This window comes from Pipistrellus hanaki (genome assembly GCF_964339955.1).
Source record: "Pipistrellus hanaki genome assembly, chromosome: 21".
Lineage (NCBI taxonomy): Eukaryota > Metazoa > Chordata > Mammalia > Chiroptera > Vespertilionidae > Pipistrellus > Pipistrellus hanaki.
Window position 1 is genome coordinate 8,360,644 of NC_140523.1, and position 15,957 is coordinate 8,376,600.

The 15,957-nt window shown below is 71.8% G+C and overlaps 1 protein-coding gene across 2 annotated transcripts in view; it reads left to right on the forward strand.

The window, feature by feature from the left end:
• The window catches only part of TMEM266 (transmembrane protein 266), a 44,185-nt gene extending 28,228 nt beyond the window's left edge, over nucleotides 1–15,957 (forward strand). For both annotated transcript variants that reach the window (XM_084869214.1, XM_084869215.1), the window contains 6 exons: nucleotides 2,878–2,951; nucleotides 4,112–4,168; nucleotides 4,686–4,824; nucleotides 5,251–5,366; nucleotides 10,151–10,319; nucleotides 15,410–15,957. In XM_084869214.1, the coding sequence (XP_084725340.1) occupies nucleotides 2,878–2,951; nucleotides 4,112–4,168; nucleotides 4,686–4,824; nucleotides 5,251–5,366; nucleotides 10,151–10,319; nucleotides 15,410–15,921 (1,067 nt within the window). In that variant the 3' untranslated portion in view covers nucleotides 15,922–15,957. The remainder of the gene's footprint in view (nucleotides 1–2,877; nucleotides 2,952–4,111; nucleotides 4,169–4,685; nucleotides 4,825–5,250; nucleotides 5,367–10,150; nucleotides 10,320–15,409) is intronic.

Genomic DNA, 15,957 nt, shown 5'->3' on the forward strand with positions numbered 1-15,957 from the left:
AGGGCACCCCGAGCCCCCACCTGGAGCCTAGGACACAGCCTCCCCGCTCCAGACCTGTGTCTGCCACCCCGGGTCCCAGCCTCAGCTCGGGGAGGCTGGGTCCACTGCCCCTGCGTGACCCTGGCCTCGTCCTTCGGCCCCGGACTCTGAGCGGGCAGAGGGGAGCAGCACGTTCCCAGCGGCGCCTGCGCCCGCCAGGCCCCTGCCCAGGACGTGCTGCCAGCACCCCCCTCCCTGTCCTCCGGGAGCACTGCACCCCAGTCTCCGTCAGAGCCCCCGGCCCTGTCCTCCGGGAGCACTGCACCCCAGTCTCCGTCAGAGCCCCCTGGGTCTGTCCTCCGGGTGCACCCGCGCCCCAGTCTCCATCAGAGCCCCTGGCCCTGTCCTCCAGGAGCACTGCACCCCAGCCTCCGTAAGAGCCCCTGGCCCTGTCCTCCAGGAGCACTACACCCCAGTCTCCGTCAGAGCCCCTGGCCCTGTCCTCCAGGAGCACTGCACCCCAGTCTCCGTCAGAGCCCCCTGGGTCTGTCCTCCGGGTGCACCCGCGCCCCAGTCTCCATCAGAGCCCCTGGCCCTGTCCTCCAGGAGCACTGCACCCCAGCCTCCGTAAGAGCCCCTGGCCCTGTCCTCCAGGAGCACTACACCCCAGTCTCCGTCAGAGCCCCTGGCCCTGTCCTCCAGGAGCACTGCACCCCAGTCTCCGTCAGAGCCCCCTGGGTCTGTCCTCCGGGTGCACCCGCGCCCCAGTCTCCATCAGAGCCCCTGGCCCTGTCCTCCAGGAGCACTGCACCCCAGCCTCCGTAAGAGCCCCTGGCCCTGTCCTCCAGGAGCACTACACCCCAGTCTCCGTCAGAGCCCCTGGCCCTGTCCTCCAGGAGCACTGCACCCCAGTCTCCGTCAGAGCCCCCTGGGTCTGTCCTCCGGGTGCACCCGCGCCCCAGTCTCCATCAGAGCCCCTGGCCCTGTCCTCCAGGAGCACTGCACCCCAGCCTCCGTAAGAGCCCCTGGCCCTGTCCTCCAGGAGCACTACACCCCAGTCTCCGTCAGAGCCCCTGGCCCTGTCCTCCAGGAGCACTGCACCCCAGTCTCCGTCAGAGCCCCCTGGGTCTGTCCTCCGAGTGCACCCGCGCCCCAGTCTCCATCAGAGCCCCTGGCCCTGTCCTCCAGGAGCACTGCACCCCAGCCTCCGTAAGAGCCCCTGGCCCTGTCCTCCAGGAGCACTGCACCCCAGTCTCCGTCAGAGCCCCTGGCCCTGTCCTCCAGGAGCACTGCACCCCAGTCTCCGTCAGAGCCCCCTGGGTCTGTCCTCCGGGTGCACCCGCGCCCCAGTCTCCATCAGAGCCCCCGGCCCTGTCCTCCAGGAGCACCTGCACCCCATCCCCGTCAGAGCCCCCGGCCCTGTCCTCCGGGAGCACCCGCACCCCAGTCTCCATCAGAGCCCCCGGCCCTGTCCTCCGGGAGCACCCGCACCCCGGTCTCCGTCAGAGCCCCCTGGGCCTGTCCTCCGGGAGCACTGCACTCCAGTCTCCATCAGAGCCCCCGGCCCTGTCCTCCGGGAGCACCCGCACCCCAGTCTCCATCAGAGCCCCCGGCCCTGTCCTCCGGGAGCACCTGCACCCCATCCCCGTCAGAGCCCCCTGGGCCTGTCCTCCGGGAGCACCCACACCCCAGTCTCCATCGGAGCCCCCTGGGCCTGTCCTCCGGGAGCACCCGCACCCCAGTCTCCATCGGAGCCCCCTGGGCCTGTCCTCCGGGAGCACCCGCACCCCATTCTCCATCAGAGCCCCCTGGGCCTGTCCTCTGGGAGCACCTGCACCCCAGTCTCCATCACAGCCCCTGGCCCTGTCCTCGGGTAGCACCCGCACCCCATTCTCCATCAGAGCCCCCTGGGCCTGTCCTCGGGTAGCACCCGCACCCCATTCTCCATCATAGCCCCCTGGGCCTGTCCTCCCGGAGCACCCGCACCCCATTCTCCATCAGAGCCCCCTGGGCCTGTCCTTTGGGAGCACCCGCACCCCAGTCTCCATCAGAGCCCCCTGCCCTGTCCTCCGGGAGCACCCGCACCCCAGTCTCCATCGGAGCCCCCTGGGCCTGTCCTCCGGGAGCACCCGCACCCCAGTCTCCATCGGAGCCCCCTGGGCCTGTCCTCCGGGAGCACCCGCACCCCAGTCTCCATCATAGCCCCCTGGGCCTGTCCTCCCGGAGCACCCGCACCCCAGTCTCCATCGGAGCCCCCTGGGCCTGTCCTCCGGGAGCACCCGCACCCCAGTCTCCATCATAGCCCCCTGGGCCTGTCCTCCCGGAGCACCCGCATCCCATTCTCCATCAGAGCCCCCTGGGCCTGTCCTCCGGGAGCACCTGCACCCCAGTCTCCATCAGAGCCCCTGGCCCTGTCCTCCCGGAGCACCTGCACCCCAGTCTGCACCCCAGTCTCTGTCAGAGCCCCCAGCCCTGTCCTCCGGGAGCACCTGCTTCGGGTCCGCCACCTGGTGGATGTGCTGGCCTGCTCGGAGCTGACCTGGCGCCTGTATTAAAGGGCCTCTGGAGCTGGTGCGGGGCAGGGGGCACGGGAAGGCTGGTGGTGGGGTGTTCTGACAGCGCGGCCAGACTGACAAGCTCCCGGGTCCAGAAGCCCATGTTCCCTGAGCCCCTCAGAGGCAGAGCCCTGGAGTCCGCAGGGCTGGGCTGGACCCCAAGAGGCAGCCTGGGGGCGGGGGTTGGGGGCCGTAGAGGAAAGCACGGAGGGTGGCCCGCCCCTCCCCCTCCTCTCAGACACCCCCGGGCGGCCGGCCTGGCTCCGCCCAGACCTCCTGCTCCCGGTGCCCCGGCTCCTCCTGACCTCGCCCTCCTCCTGACCGCCCTGTCCTTGCCTTGCAGTTCCCAGCGCCTTCCAGTTCGCGGGGGTCATCCACTGGGTCAGCCTGCTCATCCTCTCCGGCTTCTTCTCCGAGGTGGGCCCGGCTCCCATCCCGGGGGGCTTCTGGGAGCGGGCCCAGCCCCCCTCTGCCTGCGCGCCCATCGGGTGAGGGACACGCCGGGCAGTGCCCAGGCTGGCACCTGGCCTGTGTTTCCGGGGCCGCGGCAGGTCCCCCAGGAAAGGGAGGGGACTGGCCTTCCTGTGGGGGCGTGGCGGCCTGCAGGCCAGTTCTCACCAGTCTGCTCACCTCTGCCTCGCTCTCCCTGTCTGTCTCTCCCTGCATCTCCCTGTTTCTGTCTTTCCCTGTCTCTCCATCTCTATCTCTCTGTCTCTCCCTGTCTGTGTCTCCCAGTCTCACTGTCTCTCTGTCTTTCCTTGTCTCTCAGTTTCTCCCTGTCTCTGTCTGTTTGTCTCTCCCTGTATCTCCCTGTCTCCCTGTCTACCTGTCTCTCTCTGTCTCTCCCCGTATCTCCCTGTCTCTCTCTGTCTCTGTCTGTATCTCCCTGTCTCCCTGTCTCTATCTCTCTGTCTCTCCCTGTTTCTCTGTCTCTCCCTGTCTCTGTCTATTTGTCTCTCCCTGTCTCTCCCTGTTTCCCTGTCTCTGTCTCTCCCACTCTCTCTGTCTCTCCCTGTCTCTGTCTATTTGTCTCTCCCTGTCTCTCCCTGTTTCCCTGTCTCTGTCTCTCCCACTCTCTCTGTCTCTCTGCCTCTCCCTTCCCGGGGGAGTGGAGGGGAGTGAAGGCTGAGCTGCTGCCCCCAGAAGCCAACAGCCCGAACCGGGGGCCTCTGCCTTTCCGGGCAGGACCGCTGGGGGCCGGGGGCGCAGCAGCTGGGACTGGGGGACCCAGCACACTCCCCGCTGCCCAGCCCCATGGAGACGCCCCGCACCACCGCTGTGCACCGCAGCCTCCTGCTGGGGGGGGGACAGGAGGGCAAGCCGGGCCCTGACCCCGGGGGGCGCACCGGGACTCGTACTCAGAGCGTGGCCGCGTGCCCGCTGACGGGGGCGGGCTGGGCGGTGACCCCCAAAGGGAAGGGAGCCGGGGGCTCATGGGAAGGCTCCCTGCTCCCCGCCGGGCAGAGGGGAAGGGGACATGTGGGAGGGGCTGGCACCCATGGGTGGGGGAGACGCTTCCCCCGGTGGGCGGCGCCCTCTGGGGGCAGGGCCGCCCCCACCTCCTGCGTCTCTTCCAGACCGTCCTCCGCATCGTGGTGCTCGGGCTGTGGGATTACATCGAGAACAAGATCGAGGTGAGCTGCCGCCCGGAGACGCCTGCTCCTCCTCGGACCCGGGCCCGCGAGGTGGGCGGAGGGAACATGGGGCTCCCAGGACAGGGGGCTGGACAGGCTGCACATCCCGAGTTCTGAAAAGTGTCAAACCTGACTGCGGCCCGGAGGCGGGGCTGAGCCGGTGGCTCCGGCCGCCTCCCCCCGCGTTGGCTTCTCTGGCGGAGCAGAGGGGGCAGTGGAGGGGCAGAGGCTGGCAGAGATCTCACGAGGAGGCCGAGCTGCAGGGCCGTCACAGGCTGGGACCCTCTCCAGGCCCCGCCTCCCCAGAACGGCTGCCGCTGCCCGGGAGGAGGGGCCGGGGCTGCAGCCCCAGAAGGGGCGGGAGCCGGGGCAGCGGCCCCTCTGGAGGGAGGACCAGCTGGAGCACCTGGGGTGGGAGTCCTGTCAGGGGAGACCGCCTTCCGCGGGAGGACAGGAGGGCGGGCGCAGGCGGCCTGGCCGGTGTGGGGCTGAGGACCAGCCCCGGGCTCGCCCCCAGGTGTTCGACGGCGCCGTGATCGTCCTGTCCTTGGCCCCGATGGTGGCGTCCACGGTGGCCAACGGGCCCCGCAGCCCCTGGGACGCCATCAGCCTCATCATCCTGCTCCGCATCTGGCGGGTGAAGAGGGTCATCGACGGTGAGAGCGGGGCTCCGCGGCCGGGGGGTGGGGTGGAGGGGGGCGCCCAGCCAGCTCCGGGGGCGGGGGACTGCGGAGAGCCGAGCCTGTCGCTGTCCCTCAAGGTCAGTCATGCTGCACGGCTGTCCCACGCAGCGGCTCACCTCTGTCTTGTTCTCGATGTTCTCTGGGGTCAGAGGTCAGAGGCCTCTGAGCCCCGCTCCTGGCCCGCACACGGGCTGGGCACACGGGCTGGGCACACGGCTGGCTCACCTCCTGCCCGGGAGGGGTGGGCACGGCGGAGGCTGTGGAGCCTCGGCCCAGCGGAGGGGCGTCCCTGGGAGGACAGCTCTCAGCCCCCCGGCCGCCCCCACTCTCTGGGGGTTGCTGGTCCCCTCCTCCCCGCCCCCGGCCCGGCTCCGGGTGCTCACGGCCTTCTGCCCGCAGCGTACGTCCTGCCGGTGAAGGTGGAGCTGGAGCTGGTCATCCAGCAGTACGAGAAGGCCAAGGTGGTGCGGGACGAGCAGCTGGAGCGGCTGACGCAGATCTGCCAGGAGCAGGGGGTACGGCCCCGCGGGTCCTCGGTTCAGTCCGGGCTCAGGGGGCGGGGGCTCTGAGGTCGGGGGGCGGGGGGGCGGGGTGTCCGGGCTCAGGGTGCGGGGGCTCTGAGGTGGGGGGGGGGGGGCGGGGTGTCCGGGCTCAGGGTGCGGGTGCCCAAAGCCGCGGGGCTCTGAGGTCAGGGGGGGCGGGCGTCTCGAAGGCCCAGCCAGGCTGGCTCGGCCCAACGCGGGCCCATGGCACCCGCCCGGCTCCGCCCGCACCGCCGCGGGCGGCTCAGCCCGGTCCTCTGGGCTCAGCGCTGGATCCATCTGCTGGGCGGCCGCCCCCGGGGCCCGGACACCCCCGATGTGGCAGCGCTGTGCCCTCGGGGACCTCCACCCCCAGGACGATAGCCCGGGCGAGTCCCCTTGGCCCTCACGCCCTTCGTCTGTGGGTGCCGGGCGGCGGCTCCTGTGGGAGCCCAGTGCGGGGAGCAGGGGAGCACGGGGAGGAGGGCACTGAGGGCCCCAGGAGCACAGGTCCCTCCCGCAGAGCACCCTCGGGACGTCTGTCCTGGAACCAGGTCTTTTTCTCCGGGAGCCCACGCCTTCATGTCACACCCAGTGCCTGCGGGTGTGGCCAGAGGGTGTGGCCAGAGGGGGTGGCCAGAGGGGGGTGGCCAGAGGGGGTGGCCAGAGGGGGGTGGCCAGAGGGGGTGCAGCCCAGGGAGCACATTGTGCGGGGCCGGGCGGCGGGGCCGGTGGGGCCGGTGGGGCAGACAGAGCCCCGCCAGCGGGAGGCACCTCCATCCTCCCTGGCCGGGCAGCCATGGCGTGGAGCGCCCTCTGGGCTCAGCCCCTGCCGACCTGGGCCTCCCTCCGGGCAGGATTTGGCTGCTGCTCTCACAGGGCTGGGGTGGCGGCCCCCAGCAGGGGCGGGCAGAGTGGACGGTCCAGAGGAGCTGGGGTGAGGGCCCCTGAGGGGAGAGGCTGCAGCAAGCAGGGGGAGCGGGGTGGCCGGGTTCGGGGCCCAGGGTCGAGAGGGGAGGGGCCCGGGTGTTAGGCAGAGCCGGGCTGGCGGGACACAGAGGCTGTCCTCACTGCACTGCCTCATCAGAGACCCGGCCCCGTGGCCGCCGCCCTGCATGCACAGCCTCCAGCCCCGCCAGCACCTGCCCTCCCGCTCCGCCGTCACAGCCCCCCGCACCCGCCGAGCTCAGACCCTCCAGCCACCACCTCCCGGGCTCCGTGGCCATCGAGCTGCAGGGGCCTGGGTCAGGGGACCCCTGGCGGCTGCTCCGGGGTCTCAGCGGAGAGGGTCTGCACAGGACAGAGCAGTGAATAGCGAGGACCGCGCTGGGTGGTGACGCCTGGAAAAGGGAAACAGACCCACGACTTCTCTCCCCAGCGCTGGCTGTTCCCGAGTCAGGGCAGCGAAAGGGAGCAGGAGGCCTGGGTGGGGGGAGCGGGCACGGAGGCCGGGGGGCTGGTCTGCAGCCAGGACGCTGCCCTCCCAGCGCGGGGCACCCCACAGGCCAGGCGGACAGACGCCTCCTGTTCGGCTGGGTTTGAAGACCGGCTCTGAGATTGGACGGCAACAGGCACCCCTGGGGCTGTGAGAGGGGCTGGGGGCAGGTGGCATGGCCCTTGGGGGGCACAGCGCCGGGCTGGGTGAGGACAGGCTTTGGGCCACTCGGGCCGCACAGCCAGCTCAGTCGCTGCCCCTGGAGCGCGAGCTTAGACAGCCCGGTTCTCTGTGGCCTTCCTGGTTTTCCTGATCTGAAGACGGTGTGGGAATGGCATCCTCGAAGGAGCTGTGAGTGCTCAGCTGAGCCTGGCCCTGGACACAGGGTGACTCCTCCCCATGTTCCAGGTAGGAAAGCAGGACGACTGTGAGTGCTCACCAGACAGTCCCAACAGGCTGTGGGCTGTGGGGACCGCCCGGCGGTGGCTGCGGGCTGTGGGGACCGCCCGGCGGTGGCTGTGGGCTGTGGGGACCGCCCGGCGGTGGCTGCGGGCTGTGGGGACCGCCCGGCGGTGGCTGTGGGGACCGCCCGGCGGTGGCTGCGGGCTGTGGGGACCGCCCGGCGGTGGCTGTGGGGACCGCCCGGCGGTGGCTGCGGGCTGTGGGGACCGCCCGGCGGTGGCTGTGGGGACCGCCCGGCGGTGGCTGTGGGGACCGCCCGGTGGTGGCTCCTGGCTGTGGGGACTGTCGGATGTGCCTCAGGACGGGGTGCAGTCCTGGGTCTGGGGGAACCCGCGGTGAGCGCAGGGCAGGCTGCTGCCATGACATCGCTGTGGTCCCGCGTGGCCGCGGGCTCAGGGTGTTGGTGGGGTCTCCACTGTGAGGTCTGTTCGCCGTCGTCGGTGCAGGAAGCTGTGGCCCTGGACGCCGGCGGACTCTGCCTGTTTCCGCATAAACGTCGTGTGACTTCACCTTCCCGTCACCACGGGCCGGCCCCGGCGCCAGGACCCCCGGCAGGCCCGGGTGGCGCTGGGGCATCAGCCCAGAGAGGGCGGGCGTGGGCGACGGTGGGAATGGGGTCCCCCAGGGAGACGGCTCCGTCACCCTCACCCCCTCTGAGCGCCGGCCTCACCTCGTCCAGGAGGGGGAGCCGCAGGGTCAGGGGGCTCCAGCCGCTCCTCCCGCTCCTCCCGGTGGGAGCAGTGGCCTCGCCCCCAATGCCACAGCCTTCCCGGGGGAGCCCCCCCATCCCCCCGGGGAGCCCCGTCCCTGCCAGCGCTGCGGGTCCCTCCAGGCGGGAGACAGTGCGGGAAAGGGGTGCTGCCTGGCCTCGGGGTGAGCCTGGTGCCGGCCCCTTCCAGAGCCTCTTCCTCCAAAGGCGCCCCCTTCCCCCCCAGCGCAGCAGCCCCCCCCCCGTCACTCGGGTCTCCCTCCGTGGGCTGTCACGTGTGTTTGAACACGGCAGAGGTTTGTGAAACAGCCGCTAGCGGTGCAGGCAGCCCTCAGAGCAGTGACTTCCTATCCTCTCCGTCACTGAAGCTCACGGCCCTGACCGTCCCTCCGGGGCATGGAGGGCCGCCCCCCAAGCCACAGGTTTGCAGCTGCTCCGACCCCTGTTCCCACCACGGCCGCCGATGGGATAAACTGTGCCGTCCGCCGGGCGCGCGGGCACCGCGGGGAGGGAGGAGGGTGGTGCTGCCCTCCAGGGCCCAGACCGCCCCCCCCCCTCCGTGCAGGAGCTGCCCACCCGGCGTTACAGTCCAGCCTGCGGCGCTCCCTCCGGCCCGGAGGTAACGACCCTGCGGGTCTGATGGGCGAGGCTCCCTAATGGCCGCACCTCCGCCCTCCCCGAGTCCCAGGACAGAGGGCCCCACGGGAACGCTCCGTCCCTCCCACAGGCCGGGGGTGGTCCCCGCGCCCGCTCCGGCCCTCCCTGCCAGCCCCGCGGCCCCCGGCACCAAGGACCAGGTGCTCCGGAGGCAGGGCCCGGCCAGGACTCCCTTCCGGACGGAGGGAGGGCTTTCCTTCCAAAGCCGCTCACGCGCTTCCCCTGACCTTCCCGAGGGAGGGGGGGAGGGAGGAGGGGAGCGGGGGGAGGCACCGCACACGCGTGTACATCTCTCCCCTGGAATGCCCGTGTCCGTGCCTGTCACCACGTGCCGTCTGGCCTCAGTTCCAGGGGGACTCCCAGCAGCTTGCTGTCGATGACAGGCCATCAGTAATGCAGCTGCTCGGAGCCGTTAGCTGGGCTGCCGCCCTGCGCAGCCGTGGGGGAAGGGCCGAGTGCGGCTCCCCGCGGCCTGGCAGGAGGGCCCCCCCCCCCGCAGGGTCAGGGGGCTGCCCCGTGGGCCGCTGTGACCTCGGAGTCTCTGCCAGAGGGGCCGCCCCGGCCACGGTCACACGTCAGCCCGTTTCTCACCCTTTGAGGCCAGCCCCCCCCCCCGTTTTAGTGCGGGGGGAGGGCTGTTGAGGTCCAGAGTCTGAGCCTCATCTGAGACCAGGGTCGGGCACAGCCTGTGAGCGGGGGGGGGGGGGGTGGGGGGGTGGGGGGGGCGGCAGGCCTGTGAGTGGGTCGGGGACAGCGTTGGGGGGACAGCATTGGGGGGGGCACTGGGTCAGCACAGACACCTGACACGGCCTCAAACCCAGGCCCCCGAGGCCTCCAGGGGTTTCCCACAAGCACAGCTCTTTCCGGTCCCCCAGGGGGGCAGGGCCACAGGGAGGGCAGGGCCCGGGGGGGGGGCAGGGCCCACAGGGGGGGCAGGACCACGGGGGGGGCAGGACCCACAGGGGGGGCAGGACCACGGGGGGGGGCAGGGCCCACAGGGGGGGCAGAGCCCACGGGGGGGGGCAGGGCCCACGGGGGGGGGCAGGGCCCCGGGGGGGGCAGGACCACGGGGGGGGGGCAGGGCCCACAGGGGGGGCAGGGCCCACGGGGGGGGCAGGGCCCGGGGGGGGCAGGGCCCACAGGGGGGGGCAGGGCCCACAGGGGGGGCAGGACCCCAGGGGGGGCAGGGCCCCTGGGGGGGGCAGGACCACGGGGGGGGGCAGGGCCCACAGGGGGGGCAGGGCCCACAGGGGGGGCAGGACCCCTGGGGGGGCAGGACCACGGGGGGGGGGCAGGGCCCACAGGGGGGGCAGAGCCCCGGGGGAGGCAGGGCCCACAGGGGGGGCAGGGCCCAGAGGAGGGGACACACTAGGCCGGAGGCGGCTCTGGGGCAGCCCAGCCTGTGGGAGCTCAGAGCCCCATGAGCAGCGCCCAGACCTGGCCCGCACCCGCCTGCCCTCCACAAGCCCCCTTCGCCCAGACCCTCCGGCGGCCTGACCACCCCTCTCCTCGCAGTTTGAGATCCGGCAGCTGCGGGCGCACCTGGCCCAGCAGGACCTGGACCTGGCCGCCGAGCGGGAGGAGGCGCTGAGGGCCCCGCAGGTGCTGCGGCCACGCGGCCGCTACCACGTGGTGGAGGCCACGGCCACGGAGGGCGTCGTGGAGCAGCTGCAGCCCTCGCCAGGTAGGTGCCCGTGGGGGCCTGCCCTCTGCACCTGGGCTGGCTCCTTCCTCTCGCCGGCTGCCTCTGTCCGCGTCAGGTGGAGTGGCCGTGGCTCTGCATCTCGGTCTCGTGGCCTCAGGTCGTAGGTGCCCTAAGGGGCAGCCTTGCTGGCACCTGAGCGGGCACTCAGGGTCCCCCCGTGTGGCCGTGCCCTCCGGTCCCCCCGTGTGGCCATGTGCCCTCCCGGTCCCCCCGTGTGGCCGCGTGTGCCCTCCCTGTCCCCCCGTGTGTGTGGCCGTGTGCCCTCCCTGTCCCCCCGTGTGTGTGGCCGTGTGCCTTCCCGGTCCCCGTGTGGCTGCGTGTGCCCTCCCGGTCCCCCCGTGTGGCCGTGCCCTCCGGTCCCCCCGTGTGGCCGTGTGCCCTCCCGGTCCCCCCGTGTGGCCGTGCCCTCCCGGTCCCCCCGTGTGGCCGCGTGTGCCCTCCCGGTCCCCCCGTGTGGCCGTGCCCTCCCGGTCCCCCCGTGTGGCCACGTGTGCCCTCCCGGTCCCCCCGTGTGGCCGCGTGTGCCCTCCCGGTCCCCCCGTGTGGCCGTGCCCTCCCGGTCCCTGTGTGGCCGTGTGCCCTCCCGGTCCCCCCGTGTGGCCGTGTGCCCTCCCGGTCCCCCCGTGTGGCCGTGCCCTCCCGGTCCCCGTGTGGCCGTGCCCTCCCGGTCCCTGTGTGGCCGTGTGCCCTCCCGGTCCCCCCGTGTGGCCGTGTGCCCTCCCGGTCCCCCCGTGTGGCCGTGCCCTCCCGGTCCCCGTGTGGCCGTGCCCTCCCGGTCCCCCCGTGTGGCCGCGTGTGCCCTCCCGGTCCCCCCGTGTGGCCGTGCCCTCCCGGTCCCCCCGTGTGGCCGTGTGCCCTCCCGGTCCCCCCGTGTGGCCGTGTGCCCTCCCGGTCCCCCCGTGTGGCCGCGTGTGCCCTCCCGGTCCCCGTGTGGCCGTGTGCCCTCCCGGTCCCCGTGTGGCCGTGTGCCCTCCCGGTCCCCCCATGTGGCCGCGTGTGCCCTCCCGGTCCCCGTGTGGCCGTGTGCCCTCCCGGTCCCCCCGTGTGGCCGCGTGTGCCCTCCCGGTCCCCGTGTGGCCGTGCCCTCCCGGTCCCCCCGTGTGGCCGTGCCCTCCCGGTCCCCCCGTGTGGCCGTGTGCCCTCCCGGTCCCCCCGTGTGGCCGTGTGCCCTCCCGGTCCCCGTGTGGCCGTGCCCTCCCGGTCCCCGTGTGGCCGTGCCCTCCCGGTCCCCCGTGTGGCCGCGTGTGCCCTCCCGGTCCCCCGTGTGGCCGTGTGTGCCCTCCCGGTCCCCGTGTGGCCGTGTGTGCCCTCCCGGTCCCCCCGTGTGGCCATGTGTGCCCTCCGGTCCCCGTGTGGCCGTGCCCTACGGTCCCCTCGTGTGGCCATGTGTGCCCTCCCGGTCCCCGTGTGGCCGTGCCCTCCGGTCCCCCCGTGTGGCCGCGCGTGCCCTCCCGGTCCTCGTGTGGCCGTGTGCCCTCCCGGTCCCCCCGTGTGGCCGCGCGTGCCCTCCCGGTCCCCCCGTGTGGCCGTGTGCCCTCCCGGTCCCCGTGTGGCCGTGTGCCCTCCCGGTCCCCCCGTGTGGCCGTGTGCCCTCCGGTCCCCCCGTGTGGCCGTGTGCCCTCCCGGTCCCCGTGTGGCCGTGTGCCCTCCCGGTCCCCGTGTGGCCGTGTGCCCTCCCGGTCCCCCCGTGTGGCCATGTGTGCCCTCCCGGTCCCCGTGTGGCCGTGTGCCCTCCCGGTCCCCGTGTGGCCCCGTGCCCTCCTGCTGCTGTGGCGCGTCCGTGGAGGGTGACCTCGGGTGACGGGTGCGGAGGCTGGCGGGAGGGCCGTGGAGCAGGAGGCGGGAGGGCCCCGGGCCTGGCGAGTGGGTCCTGGGAGTGCCGGTGGCGGTGGCTGGGTTGTGCTCTGGGCTGACGCTGGCCACCAGGTGTGCGCTCTGAGGTCTCTCGGGAGGAACAGGCCGAGGCCAGCTGCTGCCTGGGCCCTGCCGGGCCGGGGGCGCGCACAGAGGGCGCTGCAGACGCTGCCCCCGAGCTGGGCCGGAGGGCCGGGGAGCCTGAGCTGCAGACGCTGCCCCCGAGCTGGGCCCGGGGCCGAGGAGCAGGGCTGTGGGACACGCTGCGGCCGGCGCCGTGTGGGCTGAGAGGTTCCAGGAAAGTCTGCAGTGTGAGCCACGACCGCCGTTTGTATGGAACAGCCATGACGCGGCGGGTGGGACGGGGCCTCAGGGAACCACAGGGCGGGGTGAGCGCCAACCACGCTGATGGAGACGCACCTCGTGGGGAGCGCCCAGCACAGCAGCGGTTCTGCCGGCACCTTCGCCTGGGCGGGAGCTGCCTGAGCCCTCGTCCTGAAGCCAGACCATGTCCCTGGTGCTTTTTAAAGTTACTTACGTATGCATAGTAATAAACGTGTAATATGCTAATCAGACCAGAAATCCTGGATAAGGCCGGGGAAGCCCGGGGCCCAAGTGCCGGAGGGAAGCCGGCTGGCGGCCAGGGGGAGGCAGGCCAGCTCTGGCACGGATTTCATGCACCGGCCTCCGGTGTGCATGTGCTTACTTACTGATTCTAGGAAGAAAGGAAGAGGGAGAGAATCACGGATCAGCTGCCTCCTGTGCCCCCACCGGGAATCGAACCGTGACCTCCTGGTTCTAGGCAGACGCTCCACCGCGGAGCACGCCAGCGCCGAGCTCTGTGACCCTTGGGGAAGAAGCACGTGGGTTTCTAAGATGACGCTGGGACACACTCACCACAGGTTTTCGGAGCCAGAGGTTGTGGCAACTCCTCTTTCGGGCGCTGGAACCCGGGGCCGGGGAGCCCCATGGGGCTGGCTCCCGGGTCCTTGGGGTGGTGGGGGGTGGGGGGAGTGCTCTGCAGCCAAGACATCCCTGCTGATGTTTCATCGCCACCCGTGGGTGTGGCCCGCCTGCCCACGCCTCTGCCCCTCCTCTGGTCTGTGTGTCCTCAGTGATCCGAGCTCCGCTCAGCTGGTCTTCGGGAGGTTTTTAATAGCTTTATTTTCCTTTTCAGGAAGACCGCTTTTATTTTATTTTTACTTCTTGTTGTGAACCCTCCCATTGGTTTATAGGAACAGTGGGAGGAACTGGGAGAGAAGTGAGAGAGACATCCATCGGTTGCCTCCACACGCACCTGGAGGTACGTGCCTTTGACTGAATTCGAACCCTGGACCCCTCAGTCCGCAGTGCCCTAAGCACAGAGCCAGCCTGGCTGGGGCTTCAGGCAGTAACTGGGGCGCTAGGAGGGCGGGCTGGGGCTCGGCATCTGGATGTGGTGGTGGCCGGGGCCGCGGGGTGCTGAGGGGTGTTGACGGGTGAGCTACAGCCCTGACCTGCTCGGCCACCCGGACGGGAAGCCCTGGTGCCCATTTCTGGCTCTGGGTCCGGAGCACTGGAGGCGACGGCGGGCCACTGTCCCTCGGCCGTCACCCCAGTCCCCTGACCCCCGACGCCATGATGGGGCCCAGGGAGTCAGGTCCGGGTTGGAGAGGAACGAAGACTTTAAAATAACCCCGTGCACCAGGAGCGCCGTGACACTCTGCGTCCTGCCGTCTGTATGGCCGTCTGTCCTCCTCCCTGCAGTCCCCACGGCGGGAACGTCCAGGACAAGGACGGAGGCAGGATGAGAGGGGACAGAGCTGGGTCAGGTTTGAGGCGTACTCAGCGGGGGTGATGGGGCGCCCACAGACCTGCCACATGCGCACCCCCGCCCCCCGCTTCCTTAACCTCCTGACACCACCGCCTGGAGCTCCCTAGAGGGGCACCTGCCGTGTCCACGGCCTTGAGCCGCAGGCAGGAGCTGGGAGGGCTGCAGTGACGCAGTCCCGTCCTCAGGGAGGAAGGGGCCCAGCTGGTCTCTGCCCAGGAGCTGTGTCGAGGGAGCATCTATGTGACATGAGAAATGACAGCTGGACACGCAGGGGCCGGGGCCACTGGAGGCGGGGAAAGACCGCGTGTGCTGCTAACGGTGACCCCGAGGCCAGCCCCGAGGGCTCTGGGCGACACGCCATAGAGGTGCCCACACCACCCGGGGCTCCCCTGCAGACTCCGCCGGGGCGGGTGCCTGCCGGGCCAGGCCGGAGGAGAGCCTGCCTCTCAGCAGGGGTCACGGCCACCCCCTCGCCCGTTAGCTGGGCACCCATCACTTGTGGAGCCGGGCTGCCGCCGCAGGCACTGGGCTGCCAGGCTCCCGGTGGATCAGTGAAGCTTTCCTCCCCACCACTCACGCGTCACAGCCGTGGGCCTGCCGGGGTCCTCACCGTCCGTCCCCGCGCCCCCCAGCCTCCGCCCCCGGCCAGCAGAGCTACTTGGAAGGGCAGATGGTGGCGATGAGCGGCTGGAGGGGGCGCCAGGGGCGGAGCCACAGGGCCACGCGGGGGGGGGGGGGGGGGAGTGATGGAGGCGAGCTGAGCGGGGAGCGGGGTGCAGGCTGAGGGGCCAGCTGAGTGGTTACCGGAGGGGGGGGGTACATGGCACCGGGGGGTGTGGAGTGAGACTGTGGAGCGAGTGTGGGGGCTGTGAGTGGGGAGTCAGCAGGGCAATCCAGAGGGAGGTTTGGAGCGGGAGCTCGAGTGGGAACAACCAAGAATGTGGGGCTGGGGCTGGGGCTGGGCTGGGGCTGGGGCGGGCTGGTCTGGGGAAGCAGGGAGCCCCCCGGTGGCTGAACGAGGTGTTTGGAAACACGAAGGCCCTGGAGTCGGGAGCGTGGGAAGGCAGAGCGGGGCATTCCGAGGGCAGCTGGGGGTGAGCCGGTGTGATCTGGCCCAGGGACAGGGGTGCGGGCGGGGGACAACGGGGGGTACGCTAGAGGGTAGAGGAAAGGGGATCTTGGGGGCGAGCTGGGAGGAAGGGGGGAGGGGCCGAGGGCGGCCATCCAGAGGGGCGGTGTCCCACGGCCACACATCACTGGTGCCCGAGGATCCTGTTGTGTCAGACGTGTTCCTGTGTGCATGCGTGCACACACGTGTGCGTTGTTCCCGGAGCTGACGGTAATCCACGCCGAGAGCCGGCGGGGCTCGGACCCGCCCTCAGGCGGCCCCTCCTCTCCGCAGACAGCGGCGTCCCGGACCCGGCCGCGGGCGTGGTCACCACGGCGGCCATTGACGTCCACCGGCCCGGCGTGTCCTCGGACCTCTTCTCCGGGGAGCCCCCGAGGCTGCGCGGCCAGGGCGCCTGGGCGAGCTCGGCCTCCGAGAGCCCGTCCTGCTCCACCGGCAGCTCGGGCTCCGGGCAGAGCGGCAGCAGCCACACCCTGTGCTCCTCCCGCGCCTGCAGCTCGGCCCGCGAGCCGTCCTCCGCGCCCAGCCCCGGCCCCCCGGCCCCCGCCCCCGCCGCCCAGGACCTGCTGTCCTCGCTGTCCTCGGACCCCTGCCCGGCCCCGGGCGCCACGCAGACCAGCCCCGAGCTGGCGCGCAGGGTCAGCCTGCTCAACCGCAGGAACCAGGAGGGCTTCCCGGGCCTGCCGCGCAAGCCCGCCCTCTTCCCGGCCGCCGCGCCCGCGCTGCACCGCTTCTCGCCGCTGGAGTCCAAAGAGCAGCCGCTGCACGGGGTCCCGGAGGCCTAGCGCCCGGGGGGCTGGGACCTGAGGCCGCCCAGGGCC